At 50.2% G+C, this 27267-nt stretch overlaps 1 protein-coding gene, 1 long non-coding RNA gene and 1 pseudogene across 7 annotated transcripts in view; 2 read left to right on the top strand and 1 right to left on the bottom strand.

Annotated features, from left to right (window-relative positions):
• LOC139357182 (uncharacterized) overlaps window positions 1-8058 on the top strand; it is an 84732-nt gene extending 76674 nt beyond the window's left edge. The window contains exon 3 of the long non-coding RNA XR_011609959.1: window positions 7842-8058. This is a non-coding gene — a long non-coding RNA (uncharacterized lncRNA). The remainder of the gene's footprint in view (window positions 1-7841) is intronic.
• A 1390-nt stretch (window positions 8059-9448) lies between these two features.
• On the bottom strand, window positions 9449-12356 carry LOC139357291 (uncharacterized; annotated as a pseudogene).
• An 18-nt stretch (window positions 12357-12374) lies between these two features.
• LOC105468137 (SATB homeobox 2) overlaps window positions 12375-27267 on the top strand; it is a 198739-nt gene continuing 183846 nt past the window's right edge. The window contains exons 1-3 of one of the 6 annotated variants that reach the window (XM_071073141.1): window positions 12375-12390; window positions 21772-21852; window positions 26189-26416. In XM_071073141.1, coding sequence (XP_070929242.1) covers window positions 26248-26416 — 169 coding nt within the window. In that variant the 5' untranslated portion in view covers window positions 12375-12390; window positions 21772-21852; window positions 26189-26247. Of the gene's footprint in view, window positions 12391-17178; window positions 17453-19578; window positions 19742-20926; window positions 21853-24220; window positions 24949-26188; window positions 26417-27267 lie in introns of those variants that run through there. The other 5 variants (XM_011718171.3, XM_071073140.1, XM_011718169.3 and 2 more) reach the window with 5 other exon arrangements.

Raw genomic sequence — 27267 nt, 5'->3', positions numbered from 1 at the left:
CCATCACTTACATCATTTAATTGGCCAAAACTTGTCACATAGCTGCAAGAGGAGCTGGGAAATGTAGGCTTCCTCCACTGGGAAGTCATGTGACCTGATGAAGACCTGAGAACAATATTGGGAACCTGAAGTCGGTAACAAGCTTCTTACTATTATAGCAATGAGAGCTACTCTTAATATAACTGATGTTATGTATTTCTGAAGATCTATCCACCTCACTTTTCACCACACCAAAAAAATGCATTGCCTAGAAAAGTATCTTCTCTTTAAACAGTTTGGTTATTCGTTGTGATTCAAAAGTAATGTAGAGGCTGGGCACAGTGGCTCACGCCTGTAATCCCAGCACTTTGGGAGGCCGAGGCAGGAGGATCACCTGAGGTCAGGAGTTCGAGAGCAGCTTGGCCAACATGGCGAAACCCCATCTCTATAAAAATACAAAAATTAGCCAGGTATGGTGGCACATGCCTGTAGTCCCAGCTACTCGGGGAGGCTGAGGCAGGAGAACTGGCTTGAACCCAGGAGGCAGAAGTTGCAGTGAGCCGAGATCGCATCACTGTACTCCAGCCTGGGTGACAGAGCGAGACTCCATCTCAAAAAAAAAAAAAAAAAAAAAGATAATTTAGAGGCAGAGAAGTTGCTGGTGGTTATAGAGAGCCATCCCCTTCTTCTGCTTCTTTTCCCTTTCCTATGACTGAAAATATCCACAGAAGTGATAAAAACATATAGCTGTTTTGTAGGAGGGGAGGGAAAGAGCAAGAAAGTTGCTACCTCAGGCTCCTTGGTTCTGCTTTAGTTTATAATAGCCCAGTTGGCTGAAGTGGGACAAGGGTTCCCAGCATGGCATCTCACCTTAAGCTGCCAAAGAGTATGATAAAGAATTGCTAGTGCAAAACAGAGCTGGAAAATGAGTGCGAGAAGCATGAAGCAACTGAGAAAAGTGATTTGCTGGTGGAGATGGAGAGAGCAAACACTGAAGTGCTGTGGTGAATTATGAAATGTGGATGCTGTTTTGACCATATGGGGGTTACATTCTCTTCCCTGAAGGAGATGCCTATCCAGCATATAGCTAACCCAGGAGCACCCTCTACACCTGCTCAGTTTGTAAAGACTTCAGGTGGTCACTCCAAGAGTTTGAATCTATGAAAGTGTTTCTGAAAAGCTGAAAAACAGTTTCCAGAATCTCTCATACAGATAGTAATTTCTAGAACTTTAGTACTCTCTTGACACACTTTGGGAATATTTTACTGGGATCAGAACAGTTTCTGAGACGCTAGGTAATTCAGGCTCTGAAAGAAAACAAATGGAAGAGGTAAACCCAGGCAAAGATTCTGATTGCTATGCCCAGGGGCAAGGACTCCAAAAGGCTGGGGGGACTCTGTGCAATGCAGTTATCAGAAGAGAATGCCTGGTGGTGCCGTCCTCTTGAAGATCTCTCAGATCCAGCCTTTCCTTCCTGTTCCCACTGCTACTGGGCCTGGTTCTCAGGATTCTCACAGGCTTATCTCGCTGCCTATCTTGCTGGTAACTTGTCTACTAGCCACTCACCTTTTGTTCCTCAAAGCTGCATATTATTGCCACAATAATTCCCCAAATCCTTTTCATTGTGAGCAGTCTTTACTTCAGAATGCACCAAGTAGAGTTACTAAAGTTGTATTATATTTCTTTTTTCATTTTTTGTTGGAGCTGATGTTTTTATTTTTCTTACTGTATTAAATGCTTGTACAGTAAGTATGTATGACTTTTGGAAGAATGAAAAAATGAAGTCAGTTTTCAATGCCTCAAAATGTGGGGGATGGGAGACACAGTCAGGAGCTACTTTGGCTTTAGGTTCTTTCTGACAAGTCTAAATGTTTTGGGCAGCATTTGAAGCCTCCATAAATAGTCCTACTCTAACTCTCAAATGTGCTGTTCCCCAGTCCTTCTGCCTGGACTCTGAAGGCAAGCCTGCATAGTTTGCTTACAGCATCCAGCTTCTGCTCTTGTCAATCCTGGCCCTCACAGCTTACTTAAGTCACAGCCATTTTTCCGGATCTCACCTTCCTGGACCATATTAATCTTTTTTTTTTCTTTTTTTTTGAGACAGAGTCTTGCTCTGTTGCCCAACCTGGAGTACACTGGCATGTTCTCAGCTCCCTGCAACTCCACCTCACAGGTTCAAAAGATTCTTCTGTCTCAGCCTCCTGAGTGGCTGGGATTACAGGTGCCTGCCACAATACCTGGATAATTTTTATATTTTTAGTAGAGATGGGGCTTCACCATGTTGGCCAGGCTGGTGTTGAACTCACGACCTCAAGTGATCTGCCTGCATGGGCCTCCCAAATTGCTGGGATTACAGGTGTGAGCCACCATGCCCAGTCTGGAGCATATGAATTCTTAAGCTTATCTGTCATGTCTGTGACATTTTATTTATGTCTGTACCACATCCCTTGGAAAATTGATTATGTCATTTTAGTTGTTGCCAACTATTTTACGGGTGTGATTCTTGTATCCTAAATAAATTCCAAGTTATTTGAGGACAAGGGTGAGATCTTGCAAATTCCCTGCTTTCCTCACACCATCTGGCATAGTTCTAAACATGTAATAGATATTCCATTGATAATTATATTTTGAGAACTTTATTTACATCTTTGCTATATGACTTAATATGTGTCAGACCACTGTGTCATCCTTCTCACAAATATTTGTAGAAAGACTTTATAGGGATGGTGATCATAAATACAGAGGAATAGAAAACTAATGGGGGGACTTGGGGTGTCAGTAACAAGCTGATTGTGTAACCTTGGGAAACATGAACTTTGCCCTGACTTGCCAATCAACCACCCTCCCTGTGACTCTTGTTGACTATTCTCATCACTGCTCCATCTTTTGTCCTTAGCAAACTGTGAACCTCATTGTCTACACCAAGTTTCTTCCCTTATTATTGTGGACAGCTCTGTTCATTTGTCTATTTTCATCAGCGTTGGAGGTACCCTTTTCTCCATGGAACAGGCTTCATATTTCTTTCTTTCTTTTTTTTTTTTTTTTTTTTTTTTTTTTTTTTTTTTTTTTGAGACAGAGTTTTGCTCTTGTTTCCCAGGCTGGAGTACAATGGCACAATCTTGGCTCACCACAACCTCCACCTCCTGGGTTCAAGTGATTCTCCTGTCTCAGTCTCCCAAGTAGCTGGGATGACAGGCACATGCCACCACACCCAGCTAATCTGTATTTTTAGTAGAGACGAGGTTTCATCATATTGGTCAGGCTGGTGTTGAACTCCTGACTTCAGGTGACCCACCCACCTTGGTCTCCAAAAGTGCTGGGATTGCTGGCTTGAGCCATGGTGCCCAGCCTCCCAAATTTCATCAGTGGGCTAGAAAACCCACCTCCTCTATGGCCTGCACTTTTAAATATGCTAATTCTCTGCAATCGTCACTAAAGAATATGAACTTTTGTCATTGTACATATGGCTATAAAACCTCTGTTTAGTTTAATCATGTATTTTGTCCATTATCTGTGTGATCTAGCAGGATGTGATCCAAATAATAGTCGATCATAGATTGTACACTCTCAGAGGGTGCAATGTTGTATTTTTTTAATGTGCCTAGGGCAGCTCCTGGCTGGCAAAGGTATTTCAAAATGATTGCTAAAATGGTGCCTTTAGAAAAGGCCATGAACTTAAAAACCCATCTTTGACTTCTCACTGTTATGCTAATGACAGAACCAGATAGAAAGAAAGTATGAGTAGCTCTGATCTTAGTTAAGCCTCATTCCTGATTAGCAGTGTGACCTTGTGCTAATTATCTAACCTCTCTAAACTCACTTTTAGAAGGAAAATGTAGATAATAATAGTACCTAACTCATAGTATTGTTGTGAGGATTAAGTGAGATAACACATGTAAAGTGCCTAGAAAAATTCATAGCTATCACTTTTGTAGTTGTTTTCATTACTTAAGATAAAAGACAAGCTGGGTGCGGTGGTTCATGTCTGTTATCCCAACACTTTGGGAGGCTGAGGCAGGCAGATCACTTGAGGTCAGGAGTTCGAGACCAGCATGGCCAACATGGTGAAACCCCGTCTCTACTAAAAATACAAAACTTAGCCGGGCATGGTGGTGGGTGCCTGTAATCCCAGCTACTTGGGAGGCTGAAGCAGGAGAATCGCTTGAACCCGGGAGGCAGAGGTTGCAGTGAGCCAAGATAGCACCACTGCACTCCAGCCTGGGTGACAAAGCGAGACTCTGTCTCAAAAAAAAAAAAAAAGATAAAAGACAGCTGAGTAATAAATGAATAAACCAGTAGCTTCTCAGTATAGCTGTTGAATTAAATGGGATCTGTGAGGTCTCTAATATCAGCAGAAGCCTGAACCTTTCAGTCAATTCAGTTGGGTGGCTATTATCCTGAGCCATCCCCTTTTTCTGTCCTGTCTCCCTTTCCTAGGACTGAAAATATTCACGAAAGTGATAAAAATGAATGGCTGTTTTGTAGGAGGGGAGGGAAAGAGCAAGAAAGTTGCTACCTCAGGCTCCTTGGTTCTGCTTTGGTTTACAACAGCCCAGTTGGCTGAAGTGGGACAAGGGTTCCCAGCATAGCATCTCCCCTTAAGCTGCCAAAGAGTATTGATTGCTAAAAGGCAATCAATTTTTGTTTGGTTTGTGGGAGGGAACACAGTCTGCAAGGTCACTGAAATTTTATTGTCGGAATGTTTCAAACCAATGTCAATGTGGAGGCAGAGTTCACAAAGAACACAACATTGAATCAAAGAGAAAACCAGACAGAGCAGCATCTTGAGTGCTTTTCTTCTGACCTTCTCTTTTTGGGCCTGACAACTCTTTGCATTTTAATAATTTACCTCTCAAGTCAAAGGCAGTGGTAGGCCTGCCGACGGAAGACTTCACTTAGTGTGTGGACTTTGAGAAATCATCTGAAAAGAGACACAGAGGACGGAGGCAGTGGGCCTTTAGCTGTTACTTCCTACAATCTGTTTTGCTTTTGTGAAAAGTTGGAGGGGCAGCTCTTTTGAGTCTTCATGCAGAACCGCCTGGATTTTCATGTGGTCTTACAGGTAAGTGGGCAGAATGAGTTGGTGTTGTCATTCCTGGACATCTCAGCTTTGTCACTGCCGCCTCCTGGGGCTACTTGTGCTCTCAGTGTAGCAAAAAGAACACAGCGCAGAGAAAAAGCTGACCACAGTAAGAACAGCATAGGAATTTATAAACTGGATGGAGAATATTGCCCAATTTGACAAGGTGAAACCAGTTTCTTTCATAAAATCACATCATTGTAGAGAAACAGAAATGACAATGTCTTACTACTTTGTCAACACCAAACAAAACACTATTAGGCACTGTGCAAGTTTAATTCTGAAGACAGAGATGTTTCTCAGAGTAAGCCTGGGATCTTTTCACCCATTTGGTACGACACCATTTGTTCCTGAATGAAAGACTAGAGAACACAGTTTCTCTGAGTCTCTTTTTCTCTTCTCTGACCTTGATAATTTCACATCTCTGGGACTGTATGATGAAAAGTTCTACTTGCCCAAGCACAAGAAATGGCCTCTCAGCCTGTAGTCCTGGTAATGTTGGCTCACCTTACCCAGCTGAGGAGCCTCTGGTGTACAGGAAGATAGGGTGCCATACAGCTGAAGAAAAGGTACTAGTGAGATGCTTAATAAAATCCAGAGACAATTTGTTGCTAGTGAAGTAACAGGGTTGTTTGAGTGATTTTGCCTAAAAGAAAATGGATCAAAGAGAACAATGTGACTCAATCTTCACCTCCTTGTTCAAATTCAGTAATTTGCAGTGTAAATTGAGTCAACTGGATCAGCAATTCCCACATCACAGTAATATACTGAACATTTTACTGAACACTTTCTGAGTTTTTACTATGTTCCGGGAACTGTTCTAAACAACTTACAGGTAACATTTCATTTAATCCTCACAGTTTTCTGAGACACCTATTTGTATAATACCCATTTGACAGATTTAAAAAATGAGGCTCAGAGAGTCTCAAGCTGATCTCTGCAAGTTTACACAGCTAGTAAATGGCAAAGACAGAATTAACTTACTCTGTAGGTTTAAAATCCTAAAGCATAATTTGTTTCCTTCAATATTTACAGAAATTTTAATAATCTTTAATAATCATTGCAGAAGATGGATACTATTGTGTAAATAATTTCTTTTTTTTTGCTGTTTGTTTTTTGTTTTTTGAGACAGAGTCTCGCTCTGTCACCCAGGCTGGAGTGCAGTGGCATGATCTTGGCTCACTGCAACTTCTGCCTCCTGGGTAAAGTGATTCTCGTGCCTCAGCCTCCCAAGTAGCTGGGATTACAGGCATATGCTACTACACCCGGCTAATTTTGTATTTTTAGTGGAGATGGGGTCTCACCAGGCTGGTCTGAAACTTCTGGCCTCAAGTGATCCTCCTACCTTGGCATCCCAAAGTGCTGGGATTATATGTATGAGCCACTGCACCCGGCCTAAATAAAAGCAGTCTTTTAAAAAGAGAGTCATTTCTTTCATCAGCTCCACATAACCTTCTTAAAGGTGATCGTAATTCTTCTTTCTCCATCACACTTCCCTATCCAACATTTTCAACACCAGCCTGGGAAGGGAGGATTGGGCAGTGGAGAGGGGCTGGGGAGGGATGTATGGGGGGTAGGTAGGCAGTGTTCCAGATCCTTCTTCCAGGGCATTCTCCATCTAGTTTCCCTGGGATAGTGAGAGCCTGCAATCCAGGCTCAAGAGTGGGCAAAATGAATCATATGCTCTGAGGAGGGGAGAACCTCTCTTCACCATACCCTTCCCCTACTCCAGCACACACAGGCATAGAAAAGTCAAGCATCGTTGGTGAGCAGGGATTTTCTTTTTTTCTTTTTCTGAATTGAGACGGAGTTTCACTCTTGGTGCCCAGGCTGGAGTACAATGGTGTGATCTTGGCTCACTGCAACCTCTGCCTCCTGGGTTCAAGAGATTCTCCCAAGTAGCTGGGATTACAGTCACCCGCCACCACACCTGGCTAGTTTTTTGTATTTTTAGTAGAGACGGGGTTTCACTAGGTTGACCAGACTGTTCTCAAACTCCTGACCTTAGGTGATCCACCCGCCTCAGCTTCCCAAAATGCTAGAGTTACAGGCATGAACCACCGCACCCGGCTGAGCAGGGATTTTCTAAATGATGGTGCTAAACCTAGAGGATTGAGATAAATGAATAGAAAGCTTGGAAGACAAAAATATTCCATTCTTCTCGAAGTGGGGAAAAGGAGCAGGAAAAACAAAGTAGCTAGCATGCAATTGTGTTTCAAATGCATTATGGTAAATCTTCCCTGGTACTCAAGGCAGCTCACCCATACAAGGGAGAGGAAGTCCGAGGTTTGTTTTTATTCATATATTTTCAGCTTCACTGTAGATACTGTTGTGTATGGTAATTCCAAGGCAGAATGTGGAGTTTCTCTGGGCGGTTTAGTTGGCATTTATAACAGGACTTGGATTAAAAGTCTTTCTTCTCAAAAACTGGTTCAGTGATTGAGGCTGAAATAAGCCCTGCTTTGAAACTCTCTCCTAAAAAACCTAAGACAATCACAGCAGCCTTACTTTCCGTATTGTCATGGGTCTGCTGTGAACCATCACAAGTTTAGCCCACAGGACACTCTCAGAGGCCCCCGCTCCACCCAAGGTGGGAAGCCACACCAGTCCATGGACCACAGAAGACCCCTTGTGAGATTCCCAGCAAGTGTCAGTCTTAGAGATACTATTGTGCTTATAGGACCCCAGAGCAGAGTTTATGGGGTCTTGTGTTTGAAAGCAACGGTACATACACCATTTCCTTTCCTGTGACGCTCCTCTTTTCCTCATGCTCCCCTCGTAGGTTAACTGAAAACCTGGTGCTTTTTGACTTCTAAAAGGCTGAAAGTGGAGGAGTAAATAAAATGATAAGGAGAAGAAAAGGCAGGTTGATCAGCTGAGTGGCCTCAATATCATCTCGTTATGAATTGCTATAAGCAATGCTACTGAATTGTCAATTTTATCAGCCAAATGTAATTTTTGTGTGTCTGTGTGTGATAGAATAAATATTGCACATCTCAGCCAGCCTATGCCTTTCATTCTTCTCCTCAATTCCCAAATGACTTTGAAGAAGGGAAATCAATAAATCAATTGGTACTTTGTCCAATACCCATTTCAATGACATCACAGCACCATTTGCTAAAGATTGGACATTAGTTACGGAAAAAGACTGAGACACTTTCATTTGATAATGTATCTCTGCCTTTGTGAACAAGAATATGAAAAGGAATAGTGAATTGACCTTGTAAATAGTAATTTTTGTGTGCATCCTATCAAAAAACAAAAAGGGGATAATTATAGAAAGGAGGATAAAATATCATTTATATCCCAGGATGTATGATAAAGTCAGTGGGTGGTATATTTTGGGCTTATCCTTTAATATTTCATTCAAAAAAATTTCCCTACTTTTGCCAAATCAATTTTTTATTAGATTTTTTTCAAATCTTATTTTAGAAATTCCTGCCCGTTGGTTCTTAAAAATGACACCAAAATGTAACACTTAAAAATCTATAAACAAACACTTAAATTAAAGACTAAGTTAGGTCTGGTTTTTGGAGAAAAAATACACAACTTGGAAGAATGCTTTTATAATACCAACAATCCCACCTTTTTCATTATTTTGTTTGTATATTCGTTCATTTATCCACATATTTGCATATAGCCAATATTCTTTGTTTTGCTTGGAGACAGGATCTCACTCTATCCCCTAGACTGGAGTGCAGTGGCACAATCTAATTGCAACCTCCCTCTTCAAGCGATTCTTCTGCCACAACCTCCTGAGTAGCTGGGATTGCAGGTGCCCCACACCACGCCTGGTTAATTTTTGTATTTTTGGCAGAGACAGAGATGGGGTTTCACCATGTTGGCCAGCTTGTCTTGAACTCCTGGCCTCAAGTGATCCACCTGCCTTGGCCTCCCAAAGTGCAGGGATTATAGGCGTAAGCCACTGTGCCCAATCTCATATATCCAACATTATTCAACAGGGATAAAACAATAAAACTGGCCAGGTCTGGTGGCTCATGCCTCTAATCCCAGCACTTTGGGAGGCCAAGATGGGTGGATCACCTGAGGCAGGAGTTTGAGACCAGCCTGGCCAATATGGTGAAACTCCATCTCTACTAAAAATATAAAAAGTAGCTGGGCGTGGTGGCAGGCATCTGCAGTCCCAGCTACTTGGGAGGCTGAGGCAGGAGAATCGCTTGAACCCAGGAGGCAGAGGTTGCAGTGAGCCAAGATAGCACCACTGCACTCCAGCCTGGTTGACAGAGTGACACTCCATCTCAAACAAAAACAAAAACACACAAAAAAGCAATGAAACTATATTTTTCCAGTCTTTCCCCTAGATATGTCAATGTTATATGTAACGTCATTTCTAAGATTCAGCCTCCCTTGGAAGCAACTGTTACACTCTTTTAAAGATCTTCCAGATTTTGCTATTATTACAATAGTGTTAAAGGAGTATGCCTAAGAACGCCAAAATATGTGGGAACATAATCACAATGATAATGAGTGCTCTGTAGTCAAACTTACTGGACTGAGAGTAAGAAGAGGAGAGTTCCAGTCTCAGCTCAGTGCATGGGGCCTTTCTCACCTGGAGTATGATTCTTTGCCTCTACTTAGTTCAAGCTCCTCACCAGTAAACTTTAGGTTTCCTTCCAAGTTTGAAATTCTTTGTTTTTATGATTCTCTTTCAAGAGGCCTTGATGACTTGGCATTAGGAGAGTTGTTATGAGCTGTGGGTTCCCAGCAAAAGATGGATTTGTGTATAAGGAGAGACTTCAGTCTTATCTGTGGGAGTATTGACCAGGAAGTCTCTGGCCGTTCAGCACAGGTGTACTGCCACACTGGGTGCAGCGGACTGGTCTGCAGATTCACAGTCTAACTGCTTTCCCTTTGACCTTGGCTTCGTCTTGTTCTCTAAACATTAGTCATACCTTAAAATGGAAGCCTTTAAACCCTTACTTAAGTCTATGGAGTCAGAATAAGAGAGACTCTTTTGATGACATTACTGCAGCAAAACCGGCAAGTGTCATCTGAGCTCCTATTTTGTGCTGGGATCACCTAAAACTCTTGGAAATAAGTGACTTGGAAAATACAGTGAGAAGGGATTATGTCACCTAAAATATTAAAAGGGCTTAAAATTTGTGGAACTGAGACTAGTTCTAAACTACTGCTATACACATACATACACACATGTACATATTTATATACGGCATATACATATATATGGGCAAACACATGTAATGGATATATTATATATGGATATGGGCAAAGGAGGTGATCTCACCTACAAATTTTTCAACAATATTTAGACCTGGAGAATATAATTAGTTCTCCCCCATCTTCTTTGCTCTGCAACAACAGGGAATTAGGAGGGAGCTTGGCCTTGTGTTCCCTTTTCTGCTCATGGCGCCTTATCTGGAGGGCAGGTGAGGAGTCCTCCCGAGCTCTGCTGGGAGTCCCCGCCGCTGGCAGCAGGGCCCACCCGAGGCCAGAACACAAGTCGGCCTGGCGTCCGCGGCGGCTCCCCCTACCGGGAGTCCGGAGCAGCGCCGATGGCTTGGTCCCGGGTGGCACAACCGCTTCCCAGCCGCCCGCTCCACGGAGGCTCTGCGGGAGGGATCAGCAAGCTGCCGCCCGCCTGGCCTGACCGCGCAGAGCGGAAGCGCTCCGCGCGGGTAACAAGCATTTTCCAGCACAAGCAATTAGTTGCGAATAAACATCTGAAACGCCAGTTCTGTAAACCGAGTGCCCACCGCACGCCTCTAAACGGGCGGGGCCGTGGGGGTGGTAGGGGTGAGAATGGTGGGAAAGATGCTGGGCCTGGGAAGGAGCCAGGGGTAGGGGTGGGGGCAGGGAGGCGCCCCACCAAGAGCTCCCCGAGTTCAGAGGCACTTAGGTTACCAGTGGATCAGGGCTGATCTCAGGAGAGGTAAACGACCATACTTGGAACACGGAGCCCTTCTTCCCTGCCCGGTATCTGCGCGTGCTTTGGGTAGTTCGCACAACCCATCCCAGCTCCGGATGCCCTGGGATACCCGGACCCGGGAGAGAGAGCGTCAGCGGGGCGCAGCCACTTTGCACTCGCCGATTCTGACACAACAGATAGCTAATTGGGGCCTTCGAAATCAAGGACTAAGGTGAGCAGAGGATTCCCCCAGCCCCTGGCTCTGGCCTTTGGGACCTCTCTCCCGCGTCTTGGGTCAGAGCAGCGTCCGCAGCAAAGTCCTTTGGGGTGAAAGACGCGGGTGCGAATTAGTTTCAAAGTGGAAGGTTGCTTACACGTGAGCGGGGTCGCCAGCTCTTTGAAGGGCGCACGGTGCGGAGGCTCCGGCAAGGATGCAATTCCGTGCGCGTGTTAGCGCAATGCGCACTTCGCTGGGCCCAAACAGTCATCAGTTCTGCCAAGTGGGTGCTGTCCGGGTACCCACTGATGAGGTGGGTAAGTCGGGAGCAGAATAATGGAGCGCGTTACGTGGGAAGCCAAATTTGCAAAGCTTAACCCAGTCCTCCTCGGGGGCACTTCCTGTAGAATAAGCCGTTGGTGTATAGCAGCCATACACTTAACAAAGATATGGGCATAAAAAATGATAGAAAATAATGGGGTGAAGGTTTGACCCGCCACCAGGCTTCTTGCCCTCGCCTGTTCCGCAGGCCGAGGTCAGTTTTGAATCAAGTGCCATACGCAGTGGGTGTCACCCGACCCTCTCCTGGCTCTGCTGAGGTCGTGGTCCCTCTGACCCAAGCAGAAACCCTCCAGCTTCGGAGCAGCTCGGGACCTCCGTGCCCCAAGTTGGCATCCCCAGACCAAGCTCCAGGGAGTCGGAGGTAAAGGAAGGCCGACGCTCAGAGCGTCCCCAGCGTCTCCCTGGGGATCCTCCAGCAGGGGCTGCGACCTGTGTGTGGAAGAGTCGTCTCAGCCCTTTCCAGTATGGGGCTCTCAGGCATCAAGATTCCACGGGAGACTGTGACGACCTTCTCCAGCTGCCCACACTTCCTTGCCCAACTGGGCTGAACCCGATCACAGAGACTGGTGTCTTCCCAGCCACACACTCTTGATTCCTAGCCGGGTGACCAGCCCGGTCTAGAGAGTGAAGGAAGCGGGTAAAGGGGAGAGGAGGAAGGGATTCGTTTCCTGCCTGCTTTCTTCTTATCTCCGCCTTCTCAGAAGTTGGGCTGTTACAAAGAAAAACTTTCTAAGCTACCTCCCCATTTTTGTGGAAGGTGTTGTACACATCTCCCCTCCCCGCAAATACACATACCTTTCTCTACCCCCTGCTCCTCCCACTTTCCGGGAAAGTGTAATAGGTGTGAACATCGACTAAGCCCAGTGTCTGCAGCACTGCAACAAGGTAATGTGGGAAGGGGTTTAGCTAATGTTTATTTCTGAAGTTGCTGATGTACTCGTGGTAAGGGAACTCGGCTTGTTGGCGAGTACGAAGCCAAGCCCGGGGCGCCTAGGCTGTGAACACCTCGCGCGAACTTGGTCCGGCCTCTAGGTCCCTGGCCTCGGGCCCTTAGGCTCTGCTGGGGGCCAGGATCAGGTTCCTGAGAAAACAGAAGAGTCAAACAAGTGATCCCGCTACTTTACCCTCCCTGCCAAACCTCCCCCGCCCCCACCACCCCTCCCCGCCCCCACCACCACGTTTCTTTTCTTCTTTTCTTCTTTTCTTTTTTGGTTGATGGTCTGTCTGTACTGGGCGGGTATCCCAGAGCTGAGGTGCAGGAGTAGTGAGTGATGCCAGGGCTGGCTCTCCTAAATTTAGGAACCGCCGGGGGGCGGAGGAGAGTCGAAGGGGCATCCACTTCTTTGGCGGGAGGATGCCGTTTACTTCCCGCAGACTACGGGCGGGAAGACCTCGGAGCTGAGGGCTTCTTGGGATGGCTCTTTGAGCAGGTAATTCTGCGGCGAAATCGAGAGCGGGTGACTGACACGCTCGGTGACGACGGCCAGGCGGGGCAGCACCCTTTCGGGTTATCAAGATGATTAACCTTCCGGCCTTGCCTGTAGTGGGATCTCCCCTCCTCCTTCACCCACCCTTCCTCCGGGATTAGGGGGTGCTCTTTTCAAGGAGAGACTGGAGACTCGAGATGTGGGCCCTTTCTCGCCTCCGCGCGGCCTTTCCTCCGAGCCGGGCTGGGGAACCCGGTGAGGCACGCAGACCAGTCCCTTCGCGACGCCCGCCTCGCGGAATCGGGTTCACTGGCCCGGTTCCACACGGTCCCCTGGGTCGTCTCCCCCAGCAACCACTTGTCTGAAACTTACCAGATTCCAACCTTAAGGCAGGAAAAAAAGTGTTTCATATACAAACCGATCAGGGTATTTGCAGATAATTGCGAATGTCAAATACTCGGGCGTGATGACAAAGTGCAGAGATTGCCAGGGCCAGAGCTCGGCCTGAGGGGCGGGGGCTGCTGGCGGGGCTCCAGGGCCACCTCAGGCCTGCCCAGAGGCGGGCCTGCGAGGGGGTAGGGCAGTCAGCCGCAACTACCAACAGCCCATTTAACGAAGACGGCTGCTTCTTCTACCCCTCCGCTGTGGAGCTGATTCATGGATTCACTCACTTAGTCTGGAGCTCCACTCAGGGAGGAGGTGCAAGAGTGGATACTGCACCAGCCTAGGTCTCTCCCCCTCACTCCCCGCCCCAGATGCACAAATACCTCACTGCAAGATGCCCCACAGGTGGGATTGCTGGGCCTCAATTGGACGCCTAGGCCCAAAGCGAAGGCCCTGCCAGGAGGCGCTCCCGGAGTTAGTGTCCTGTGGCAGAGTAGGAGCGACTTACAGGCCACTTTAGGACAAACAACTGCACCCTTCATATAGTGAGGATAGTCTTCAACAGAAATAAAGAGGGACATTAAAAAAAAAAAAAAAGGAAGAGGAAGAAACGAAATACTGGACCCACCCACCCCAGTCCTCCTACCGGGTTGCAGGAAGCCATCCTGGTGCCACCAGAGCCTGGGTGCACACAGCCCACCAGAGCTGACCCTGCCAAGGTCTCAGTGACAGCAAAGGTGGCTGCTCTCAACAGCTTTCAGCAACTCCTCCGAGACCCTACTGCAGGCACACTCAGAATGTTTCAAGTGCCTTGGATTCTTAAAAAAGAGAGAGAGAGAAAAGAAAGAAAGAAAGAAAGAGAGAGAGAGAGAAAGAAAGAGGGAAAGAAAGAAAGAAAGAGAGAAAGAGAGAAAGAAGAGAGGGTGGGGTGTGGAGGGTGGTGTTACTCTTGTTGGATTCCACATCTACTGAAAACTGAGTGGATCAATTATATGTGATATCATGATGTTGGTGGCAAGTCTGGCTTCCCAAGCCAGAATAGCAGGGGTTTCAGGGCCTGGATGCTGAGACCCAGAGGATCAGTGGGAGGCGGGGACACTCCATTCTGTATTAGGTGGCATAAGCTGCAGTCACTGAGGCCCTGGCCCCGGGGTCCTGTGTCCTAGGCCAATGTGGTGGTGGTGAGGGGGCTGGTAAGGTTATACTGGGATAGGGATGCTGAAAGACCTTGACCTGACTGCCCTCTCCTTTCTGAGAGCTAAAGAATGTGGTGGGAATTCTTCCGAAGCCGGAGGAAGGGAACACTAGTGTGTGCTAGTGGGTGCAACTGGGCTGCAGAGGGAGGGAAGTACAGCAGACTACAGGGAGCCCTCTGTGCGCGTCTCTCTCCCCCGCCCTCAGCCCCCTTCCCCTTTCATTGAATGCCTGAAGTCAGAGCCTACCTAGAAACCCTTAAAATTTTACACTCCACTTGTCCGAGGTTTCCAATGATGACAAACTTGAAAAACGCTTCGGCTGAAGCCCGGCACCTAAGGCTGAGAGTTGGGGGGAGGGGAGGCTGTTGGATAAAAGCTCCTTGGAAAAGAGAGACTTGCCTCCCCCTTTTTCGCCACGCGGAAACTGGACTGTCTGGATAAGGGAGAGCGCCGAGCTAAGGCCTCAGGCTGGGGAGAGCTCCAGCAGCCTGAAAGGCGAATCCTCAGAAGTTATACACCGGGCTCCTTAGCCACCCAGCCAACAGGAGCGCTCTGGGCGTCCCGCCCTTCACGCCCGAATCAGGAAGGCCTGAGTCTGGCCGGGAGACCTGACTTGAGGTCTCTTGGGAGGAGCAGGGACGCCAGTTCTGCAGGGGACTTGCCCAGGTTCAGTGAGGCTGATGTAGAAAACAACAGCTCTGTCCTCAGCCTGGGCGGCCAGCCGGGGCGGCACGTGTAAGATGTGATTCTATCTGACTTTCCAAATCCAAGTGCATTGATTGAGGCCCAAAGAGTTCACGGCGCATAACTGTCTTAATTAAACCTGTTATAAACAGACAAATCACTTTTTGTTCTTGTAAATAGAGCTTGGGGAGATGGCACAGGGTCTGGCAAAACTTGGGAAACATTCTTAAAAAAGGAAAAGAGTACTGAGACACAGAAAAAGAATAAAAGTGGAGTTTCCACATCTTCAGAAAATAGCTCAACTGAAACCAAAATATGCCATAGCAGGGAGATAATGGGAGACACCCTAAGTTCCCAGAGCAGCTCAGTGGAGGCTGGTAGCCCGGGTGGGACCAATAGTGGAAAATCAGGGAGTCGGAGAGACCACAGGTTGTTTAGGGGAGGTCAGGTGCCCATTGCTGAGGCTCTGAGCTACTCTACTTGGCCCTGCACTTTCCTTGCCAATCCTTCCATCTTTCCTTGCCACTGATCTCAACTTCCTGGTACTGAGAGACAGCGCTGGGAGGACAAGTCCTATCTCAACTTGGCCAGCTTGGGAGACAAGGGCTGGTCACCAAGAGTTCAGAGATGGCAACAACTGGGGATGACGGGTGATCATAGGAGTCCAGCAGGGAGCAGATGGGAAGAAAAGTTGTCTGTGATCCTCTGGGAAAGCAGAAAATGGGGAGTATGTATACCCACAGCTCAGATCCTGCTGCAGCCAAGTGCAGGCAAGAGCTGGGGGATGATCTTGAGAAGGGTCACGTGCTCCAGTGCCCCAGCTCTTGGGTGTCCAGAAGAGGTTAGATGGGTGGTGGCTCCGGGAAGAATGGGCGAGATGTCCTTCACTTGGAATGTGCAATGGGCCGGGTCCGTCTCCAAGTAACTCTGGGTTTCCGGAAGTTACCTGGCAGGGGCAACCCTCAGCGGACTTTGGGTCTTACAGCATAAAACCAAGTGAACTAAGGGAAGCTCATTAATATTCTAGCTAAAAGTGGAAAAGAAAAGTTGTCTATAATATGTAAATACAGGAGATAAGAGTGCACAGGTTTGGGTGGGTTCCTGGTAACTTCTGGAGCCGGCTTTTCCCTGGTCTTAGTTTGCAAACTTTAATTCCCATGTATTTTCCTTTACTATTTAGCGTGTGACTCTAACAATAATCTGATTCAGAAATACTCTTCATTTCGTTAGGCTAACATTGATAAGGAATTTAAGTTCAGGTAAATTTTAGCACTACACTTTTCTAAAAAGTACCTTTAAACGTGTTTTTAACTTCCACACAACAAAAACGAAAAACGTATATATCACTATGGTTGGAGAGGAACATTCTTAGATTGTCTTATATTTCAGAGATGTTGTATAGGTGCCAGCAACTCCGCAGACACTAACAAATGGGTTATTTGCAGTTATTGTTCATGAAAGGTCTTTTATTTTTTCCAATTACAGCATGGTTCCCAGGTGGAAAAATTCCTTACAATTAAGAACTATTTTTCAAGAAGATTGGAAAACCAAAACAAAAATTTCAATGTTTTGTTATATAGAAGTCTTTACTGAAAACAACGGATATTGAGTTGAAGTCAGAATGTAATGAAAGTTAATTAAAATGCAAACTATTAGGGAAACACTGCAGATGTCTTTCTGTCATATCCCACGGGACAATCTTTAGAAACTCCACCCTCCCTTATATTATACTTGTATTGTGAGACTTGAATGGTTGTCAACAGTTTTCTGTTGACAGAAATAACAACAGTTCACCTTTGAAAACTCTTCACTCAAAGCTACAATGATGATTGCTCTCGAGACGAAGGACTTCTGAAACAAATAACTTTCACACATTCACACTCACACTTGCACATCCCAAACGCACACGCAATTGCCGGTTTTTGAAAACGTTGCCTCTAAAAGAGAGAGAGAGAGAAAAAGAGAAAGAGAGAGAGAGAGAGAGAGAAAGAGAGAGAGAGACTGAGAAAGTCGAACTCGGGCATAGGTAACCAACAAACCAAATTACTAGGCTTTATTGATACTAAAAGGAAAAGTTCCCCTCGTAAAATTTCTCTGAGCTTATTAGTTATTTAAATCAGCCCCAGGGCTGGACGCGCGACGCCGCAGGCACCTTCTGTCTGCTCCTGGAGGTGAGCAGCCAGCGTCCCCACGCCGACCCACAGCCCCTCGCTCGGTCCTGGGCACCTGGGGCGAAGGCGGGCGCAGCGAGCCGAGGTGAGCCACTGGGCAGGGGCGCAGGGCCCGGCACGCCGGGAGAGAGCTCCGCGTGGCCTAGGGTAGGACACTGGGCACCAGACTTTGGAAAGAAACAGGTCCCAGCCAATAATAAGGGAGTAGGCGAGTAGACCACGCGGCCGCGGGGCGCCGGAGCTCAGCCGGCCCGCTGCGTGGCTCCCCAGACCCCGGCTCGCTGGGCACCGGCCCCTGCGACCCTGCCGGAGCGCTGGTGTTGGCGCCGTGAGTCGGGCGCGGGGCAGCTCAGACCTCCAGGGTTCGCTAGTGTTTTGTGTGGATCTGGGAGCTTTGCAATTGGGTGGGCACCAGGTGAATTTACACCTTTCTGGATAGCTGTCTCAATAGTTGACAAGTCCCTCTGTGTGTGTGTGTGTGTGTGGCGTGTGTGTGTGTGTGTGCGCGCGCGCGTGCGATTGGTGGTGGGGGTGTGTATGAACGGCTGAATTTATTGAAAATAAACCCCAACCTGCCCACTGAAGTCCTCTAAGCCCGACTCGGTGTTCCCAAGTCCAGATGTGGCGCCGGGACTGCGCGAGGTGATGCCTTGTTCTTCTGGGCTTGGCTGTAGGGCGGGAGGGAAGGCACCACGGGGTGGGGGAGCACTGAGCCCGAGTCGCCGCCGTCACAGCCACCTGGGCCTTTCCCGGAGGCCAAGGTCTTGACTGACTGAAAGGGTGTCCGAGGGGATTCGTGATACCGAGAAAACAGGCGAAGCGCCAGCTCGAGAAGCCCTCTAAGTTGGCCCCCACTCCGTACGAGTTTGGGCTGGCGGATACACTGCCCCCCCCCCCCCCGGTCCCTCGTAGGTTTCTGGGACCTTGGGTCTGGCAGCTGGCTCTTTCGCCCTCTCCGCTTGGTTCAAGACCCGCGTGGGCCCATAGCCGCAAAGCGTTTGGGAGGCAACTGCGGTTTGGGCCCCCTTGCACCCAGCTACCTGAGCTTGCCCGCCCCTACGAGGGGTGGGAGCTGATTTCTGGACGCTGGCCGGCCTGCCTGAAATTTGGGGTGCGGATAGGGTGCTATGGCTTGGGCTTTCCAGGTGTGCTTTTCATTTCAAGGGGTTGGGGCAAACTGTTCCTATTTTGCACGCGCCAGGGCGTTTTTGTGTTGAGTGGCCGGGTGGTATCCTGGGCCAGGGACCTGCCCATCCCCCGCCACATCCTTAACCCGCGGACTGTAGGCGACGCGGAAGGGTTGGCTCCGGGACGCGACCGGCAGAGCCGGCGCCGAAGGTTTCGGCCTCAGCCCACGCGGTGGCGCTGTCGGGAGAGGACGCCAGGGCTCGAGGCCGGGACCCCGGCAGTGACCCGGGCTCGAGGGTGGCTGGACCTTGACGCGAAGCCGAGGCATCGGGGCTCTTAGCAGCCACCATGGGCCTGAGATCCTCTGCCTCACTAGGTGTTTCCCTAAGGAAAACGCAGCGGGTCGGGAGCGCCACCCCCGGCCCCAACCCCAACAGCTCCGAGGTGGGGGCGGGACGCAGCAGCGGCTCCTTGGGCGCTTCCTTTTCTTCCCCCACCCTTGCCTTGTTGCCCCAGTTTACAGTCGATTTCTACAAGTAAACTAGATTAGCAGGGCAGTCATTCGCTCGCAGCGCGGTTGCAGAAGGGGACCCACCTATTACACTCCGGGCTCTGCAAAACAATGAAGGGCGCCCGGGGGGGCGTTGCCCGGTGTGGCTATGTTGGTGCTCCAGGCCGCAGGACCCTCCGTCCTCCCCGGTCCTCCGGCCCGCGGCCGCCTAAGGGATACCAGATCTCCCACCAACGACTCCCCCAGCTCTGAAACCTATCTCCTCGCTTTCTTCCCCCAGGGCAGGCAGCGCCCACACCCGAGGCCCATCTCCTACCCCGGGGAGCCCAGTGCAGAAAGCTCCCCGTCCTCGCCCGAGGCAGCTCCTGGGCCGACCTTGGCACCTCCCTTCCCGCCCACCCAGCCCCTGCACGGTCGGCCCCACTAGCCCCAGACCCTCGGGCCTCTGGGGTGCTAGGCTCACCGCCCAGCGCGGACTTGTTGCCCACCATCCTTCCCCATCAGTCGTCCCCGTGAGGCGTATCTCCCTGCTCGGGCCGCAGGGGCTCGTTCGTTTGGGGCCGGGAGGAGGACCTCCACCGTCTCTACCTCCGGCGGTCGACGGCTTCCTCCCCTCTCCTCCCCCGCCCAGGCCCCCTGAGCCGCCGGGGGAGCCAGGAGTCATCTATCTTTGCCTGGCGCGGGTTGGGATTTGTCCGGCTCTGATGCCAGCGAGGAAGGCGTGCGGATAACGAAGTAAGTGTCCCCCGCCCTGCGCTCGGGTCAGTCCCCAGACACCCGGAGCACTCTGGGAAAGGGCTCAAGCCCACCCTGGGCGAACCGTCCTCCAAAGGCGCATCCCCTACTGGGGTATTCTGGCCCCTGGCTCTTGTCTTCTTGGCTCATCCGATTTCCAATCTAAGACCCTCGCGGTTATGCCGTCTGAGAAAGTGTTGGTCGCCAACTCCCCACGGACAGTCCGCGGCGGAAATTGGCTTCAAAGCTGGCGTGGGCTTCATTTGAAAGAAATGATTCCCTCCCGCCCTCCTCCCGCCCCCAGCAGGGCAAGCTCCGGAGGAAGAGGCAGGCCCGCTTGGGTTCCTAGAAGCCGTCGAAAGCTTTTGACGCGGGCGATTCCTATAATTTTCCCTGCGTGTTCCAGGGTTGAGGGAAAACGCGGCACAACTTTCCAGGGTTCTTTAAGAGGCAGGATCTCTCTGCTTGGGTGACCGAACTTGAAAGCCTTGGAGCTTGGGGATGGATGCCGGGCCCTCAGGGCTCGCGATGGCCCAGGCGAGAGCCGAAGTCCCGCGCCTGGCACCCTGCACCCTCCACCCGGGCGACCAGGCCTACGCTGTCCGGAGCGGGCCTCTAGGAGGGAAGGTTGACCAGGGTGGAAAGCACGCACAACAAAAACTTGGTGTCGACAAAGAGAAATCAAGAAACGTCATTAGACTGCAGGCCATAAAAGAAGGCCTGACAGAGAGAAAAGGAGAGAAGTTGGAAATAAGAAAAACCATACACCTTTAACACCAGCATATAAAGATCTATTGATTTTTTAAATAACAAATCCGTGTTTGTGAAAGACAGGCGGCCTTTTACTAAATGACACAAGAAAAACTTGGGGGGGGGGCCGAAGAAAAGGTGAAAAGTACGAGCAGATTCCCCACAAAAAAGTCAGTTAGAAGGAAACTGAGGGATAAAAATGTCCCCCAGATGTGAACTCCATGTTTTGAGCACGGAAGCAAACTATCTCCTAATGCACAATATCGGTTTTAGATAAAAGTATTTTAAAAAATCAAACGTAAATAAAATAACTCTTCTTGTTATTTTGTTTTAAAAATGTTTGGAAATAAATCTTTTGAGGGATACAAAACGAAACCAAACAAATATTCTTGAATCATCATCAAATTTATTTATTTACTGTTTTAAACAGTAGAAAATTCTAGCGAAGGTAAAAATATTATTTAAAATATATCTTATTGTCGAAATTAAATCTGCTGGAAATAATCGCTTCAGTTGAAATAAAGTCAATACAAAAATTGTGCAGTAAAAAGCGTATGTAATTTGAAACAGAAAAGGCCTTTATTAGAGACAAAACTCGAGAGGAAAAAAACCCACACCGGACATACATCACAAAACTTCCTAGAACTCTCCTTTAAATCGAAAGAAATTTGTAAAATGTGATATGAAATACAACTCTACAAACATTCAAAATACATTTCTGGTCATAATTAATCGTATTTGACATTTTCCTCTAAGTTTAATGCAACTTTAAATAATTTAGGTTTTTTTCCTAACATGATAGATTTTTTTCAGTATCAGAAATGGACAAGAGGAAACTCCAATAAAGAGAAAAGCAATGAATTTAAAAGGGTGCAGAATCTGAAAACAAACTAGCCACAATGTACATTTAATTGTACTTAAATGTATATTTCATTTAAATAGTCCTTCTCAGGGGTTTAATAATTTAGAATCAATAGTTCCCTTCAAAACATAATAAAATATTTACACTTTATAAAATATTAACCGATTAACAATACAGCCGTGTTGTTTATAAGAGTGTAACTGAAGTCCTGCAAATCATGTTGTTGACACAAGCCTGTGAGGTTAGCGAAGTGATCCTTAGCAAAATGTAAATGAAGATCTTCAGACAGTGGTGTTTATAAAATAGCTCATTAATGACTTAGGATTGAATCGCTCCAACCATTCGCATCATCAGATATAATAATAGTGACGAATCAGACAGGAAAGATCCTGGCTAAACCATTTGCATTTTTTTCCAGAAGTACTGAACTCCTAATATCACCAATTCTTCTAAGTTCCTGGACATTGATCCGGAGGAGGATTCGCAGTTCAACATCAAGGTAAGGAAGGATACAGCATTGTTACCGTTGTTGAGATATTAATAAGAAATACGCCTTTCCCCATGTTGTAAACGGGCTAAGTTTGACAGTGGTAGTTGGCTTTTGCGACACCCCCTTCCCATTTCGACATATAACAGATTGAAGAAAAAGTTTGTTGCTCAAACTTACAGCTTGTTTCTTTGCAGCCCCAAACCTTTTAGCTACCACCACGGGTTGATTTACTAGACCCACTTTGCTCTCACCGACTTCGAACTGTGCATTTTCTCCCACCCGTTTGACTGGGGGTGGGATGCAGGGGGAGGATGGGACTTGGTGAAGAAAACCAGGGAAAGGCAAACGCTGCCTAAAACTCCCAAGGTGGCTCCCCTAAGATTTGCTATCCTGCTTGTTTCTTTTCTCGGCCGGGATCCGACCGACTCCCGGGTCGCCTCGGACTTCTTTGGAACTTGGTGGGCGGCGTCTGGGTGCCGGGTTCGTGGTGATCTGGGCGCCGACACTTAGGCCGGGGGCAGGTTTCCTTCCTGGGACCCTTTCTCTTCCAGAGGCTCTCAAGCCTCTAAGCCCGTGCGCATGCCGCCTACCAGGGAGATGCGGCTAGTGGAAGGCGGTCTTGTCCCGGGCACAATCGGCGGACTCAGCTTTCCGCAGTCTGTGCACCCAGCCGGGATTTACAGAACTGCTCCCGAGAGCGTTTCCCGAAACCGAACTTAGTTTGGCCCTCTGGCGCCGCCGTACAGTCAACGCTTCTTAAGGGGGATCGGTGGCTCTTGCTGCGGGAGCTGTGGGAGAGCCCTCGGGGTCTTGGGGATTAAGAGGGAGAGTCAACATGTGCGGGAGGGACAGGAGGCGCAACCAGTTGAGGGGGATTCTCTGGCCTCAGGGCCGGCGGGGATGCGTCCACATTTTCTCGCCTAAGGTCCTAGCGGCTAATGTCCGCCGACGCCCCTGGCATCTCGCGGGGGCAGCGGCCCTTGCCCACGTGCTTTTCCTTAAGGAGGCACTGCGCCTAAGCAGAATCGCAGGGACAAAAGCGCGGCCAGAGGCCAGCCTGCTCGGCTAGTGCCCGCGCCACCTTAAATGAGCACCGCGGCCGGAGTCGGGCTCCGCGGCCGCGGGAGTCGGCAAAAGTTTGTGGCTCTGTTACGCCTTCGCGGGACCTGCTGGGGACGCTCCTGTGTGGCCTCCCCCAGGGCGGGGAGGCCGGGTCCTCACGGCACAGCTCTGCAGGCGCCAGCAGCCCTGGGCTCGAGCAGCTTGGGGTCCCCAGGAGCCCCAGTCCTGTAGCCCGAGGACAGGCAGCCCCACCGCCCTCGCCGCCACCGCGTCACGGGCTCCAGGCGGCCCGGTTTGCGCCGCTCGCGATGTCTCCGGAGCGGCGAGCGCTCCAGGGATGCCATCCAGGGATGCACCCCGCTCTGCACCCACCACGCAACCCCCATTCCTGTGCCACCCACAGCCCGGCGGGCAGTGGCCGTGCTCCTGCCATTCGGGACACCCGGGCTATTGTTCCGGACTCGCGGCCGTGCCAGCTTTGAAGGAGAAGCGGCCTTCCCTGCGCGCGCGGCGGCACGAAGCGCGGCGGGCCGGGACGTTCGGCTCGGCGCGGAGGGGGAGCTCGCAGGCACCGGGAAAAGTTGCTCGGAGGGGCGGAGGCGGTGGGTGGTGGGCGGAGGCGGTGGGTGGGGGAGGCGATCGCCCTCCTATCTCCAAAGTCGAAAGTACTCCGCGCAGTTAACAGAGCTGGGAGCCGAGGCAGCCGCGGTCGCCTCTTGCGCGTCGGTCTGCGTCTCCGCCGGCAGACGCGGCACCCAGCGACTGCCTTGTCGCCGCCGCCTCCGCGCCGGGACGAGTGCGCCTAGGGGCTGGGCGAGGCGACCGCGCCCTGGACCCGCCACAAGGAGGAGGACCAGACCCTGGGCCCCGGTGCCCGCCTGCGCCCAGACGCACCCACCCGCTGGCCGCGGCCACCACCTCGCGCCGCACTCGGTCCTCTGCCATCGGTCCTTCGCCGCCTCGTGCACGAGGTCCTCGTCACCCCGCTCCGACCGCCGACTCTCCCCTTCCTCCTCCTCCCTCCTCCCTGCCTCCCACCCGCCCCTCGCCTGTCCCTCTGCCTCCTCCGCAGCCCCGCCGCCGTTGGGTCGCCGTGCTCACAGCGATTGATTGATTGATGTTTAATTTCCTGCCAGGCGGGGCCCCCCTCCCCCCGCAACCTCCCCAGCCCTCCTCCCCGCCCCCCACTCCCCTCTTTTCTTGCGGTGGACCAGTCTGGCTTGGGTTTAGATTCATCCCCCCCACCCCCATCCCGAAATAATCCAGAGACTTCCCCTACCCCCACCCCAAATTATTATTTTGAAGGCGCTAGATCTGGGGACCGAAAGGGGGAGGGGGAGAAATCGGAAACCGAGGACAACCCAAAAGGACTCACTTTGCCTGATGACTCAACGCAACTAATAATCATCTCCCTCTCAGTGTGTCTCTCTCTGCGGCTTGTCAGTGAGTCCGGCTCTGGCTGCTGGCAGAAGCGGCCGAGAGGGGAGAGGCTGGAGGTGACAGCTTGGGCGGCCGCCGCGTTTCCTCCCGCGCGCGGTCCCGGGTCCCTGCGTCTTCTAGGCTCTTGGTGTCACCGGTCCCACCGCTCTGGCCGCGCCTCCTCGCGAGCTAGCTGCCCTGCGAACGGGCAGCCGCGGCCCGGCGCCGCTGCCTCCGGGTTCTCAGCCCTTTCTCTCCAGAACCGGTCTCCTTCCCGAAGGTGTGAAAAGGCTCTTTCAGCCTCCTTCTCTTCCCCCCTCCTCCGCCGTCCCCTCCCCCGCTCGCTCGGGTGTCCCTTTGGAGGAGTCCTTTCCCTCTCCTCCTCCTCCCCCTCCTCCCTCCCCCCATCATCATCATAACAACCATCTCCGCACCAGAAGAAGACACCCTGACCCAGGACCTTAAACGTTAGGACCTGGGGAAGAGGGAAGGGAAAGGAGTAAAGAGGAAGAAGACTAGGAGAACACCGCAAAGCCAAGCACCAGAAACTTTCCACCCTGGATTCTCTACTTTTGCTCCATGGACAGAGCCCCAGCCAGCCAAGTTTCAGACAGACCGTGAGCAGTAAGTACGCAGGGCGAGGGCTCCCGCGCTGCGCTCGGGAGTTCGGGGAAGCCCAGGGCCAACGAAGTTCCCTCCCCGCCGCTCTCGGCCTCTCGGACCGCGAAGTCGGAGAATGCAGGCGGAACCCTCGTCCGCAGCCCTCCTGCTCTGTGTCTTCATCTCGCATCCTTCCTTTCACCTCCCCCTGCCACCTCCACCTTGTCTCCTTGACCCGTGGCGCCGACGCTGCTCGCGCAGCGAGAGCGCCCACCAGGATTCCCAGCGCGCACGCAGTACGGTGCCGGGGTCCTGCTTCTTGCGGGTGTCAGTGACAACGCGAGCGCCGTTTCATCAGGTGTTTCCCCTCCTTCCCTGCCCCCCCACCCCCAATCCAGGGGTGTCGAGACCTGCGGCTTCCGTGGGGAGCGCACTGCCAACCTAGTGACCCAGAGGAAAACTTTCTGGAGCGATGTTAAAATTGGGGCGGATGAAGGCTGCTCTTGCGCTAAGAATTCAAATGCTTTTTGCTTTTGTGTTTTATACTGAAGAGCTTTAAAAAAGCACTCGGGATCAGATGAAGATAAGGACGCTCCAAAATAATAACGATTGTAGCGCCCGCCTTTGTGATGGAGGTTATTCTGATAAATACCTCCAAGTGTTTTCGGATGCTTATTAATGTGGAATTAGGGTTGATTTTATGCAGGTGTGTGCTTACCTCAGGACTTGCTCTGTATAGGTAAAAAGCGGGTATTCAAGGGGTTCTTTCGCCCGGCCTTTGGCTCCTGCCTGGCTATTCACAGCGCATTTACCGGGTGGTTAATTCGGTTATGGACTTAAGCACAGCCCCCACTCCCTTCCCATGTGGGTGGAACGTCTTTTTTATGAAGTTCACTTATTCCACAATCCTGACCCCGGGACGGGCTAGGCTGTCGCACCCAGGAACGGTTTATGCCAACCCCGTCCCAATGAATGGACCACTTCTAGGCTCCCCTGGGTGCCAACCCCGGCCGCAACCCCGAGGGCTGACTTCTGGGGAGCTGCGACTGGGCAGAGGCGCCGAACCGAGGCGCTGGGCTTCCCGGGGGCCTCCCAGTGTGAGGTTGGGACCGGCTTCCCGGCTCGGGCCCCTCGGGCAGCGTGGGAGGAAGTTTGTGTGGCTGTGGTGCAGCGCTCTGCCACTGGCCTGAACGTCTATCACGTGTGTGAGCGGTTTTCCCTCTTTTTTCTCCCTCCCCCTTTCCTCCCCCCATCCCCTCCCTAGGTCCCTGTGCGTTTTATTGCGACCTGCCGGTGGGAACTTTGTCTCCGAGTCGGAGCAGCATGGAGCGGCGGAGCGAGAGCCCGTGTCTGCGGGACAGCCCCGACCGGCGGAGCGGCAGCCCGGACGTCAAGGGGCCTCCCCCGGTGAAGGTGGCCCGACTGGAGCAGAACGGCAGCCCCATGGGAGCCCGCGGGAGGCCCAACGGCGCCGTGGCCAAGGCCGTGGGAGGTAACAGCCCGAAGCAGGGAGGCGCGCAGCCCGCGGCCCAGTGATAATGGCCTGGGTGTCAGGGTTCAGGTTGATTAGGCGCTGTCGCGGTGTAGGATTACAGGAAGTGAATTCCAGGTTGCCAAATAATGCCCCCGTCGCCTCTCATCTGCAACTGGTAGCTTCATCTCGAGTTAAAACAAGAAAGTGGTTTTTACCCAGAGGGTGGCATTTTTTGGGCATTTTGCCACTGTGTGCTGAGGTGTTGGCAGGTTTATGTCACAGCCAGCTAACTGTTTCTAGATTTTCCTAGAGAGCTTTTTAGTGATTTAACTCTTTTGCCTTGCCTCAGAATGTCTGTTGTAGGGATGAAGTTCACGTGCGTTCGCTTTTAGGGAATAAAATAGTTGTTAATGCTCAGGCGAGTACAGGGACAAGGAGAGTTGATGTTACTTTGTAGTGAGGACAGTGCTTCAAGACAGATGAGTAACAACTGGGAATATTTCCTGCCACGTGAAATGTGGGAAATAAAGAATCACCATGAATCCATCAGGCCCTTAGAAGCTTAAATGCTGCAGTTGTCTATAGTTTAGTCATATGCATTTGTAACTTTGTTATAGGACAACAGATAAAAATAGGAAAGTAGCCTTATCAACTACATGCAGTTTCCCCTCCCAAGAATTTATTAATAATTTTATTTAAAGAAAATCTTTTGTAGTTTTTACTACTTAAGCAACTACTTTCTTTTAAAGTGGTCAGGAAAAGCAATCATACAAAATAAAGATATGGGAGAAATTTAAACATTGAAATATTTTGGAGTTTGTATGCCATTTGCTTAGTGGTCTTTTACATGTAAAATCCACAATTCTACA

This window comes from Macaca nemestrina, chromosome 11 (assembly GCF_043159975.1).
Source record: "Macaca nemestrina isolate mMacNem1 chromosome 11, mMacNem.hap1, whole genome shotgun sequence".
Classification (NCBI taxonomy): domain Eukaryota; kingdom Metazoa; phylum Chordata; class Mammalia; order Primates; family Cercopithecidae; genus Macaca; species Macaca nemestrina.
This window is presented reverse-complemented; position numbering and strand designations above follow the sequence as displayed.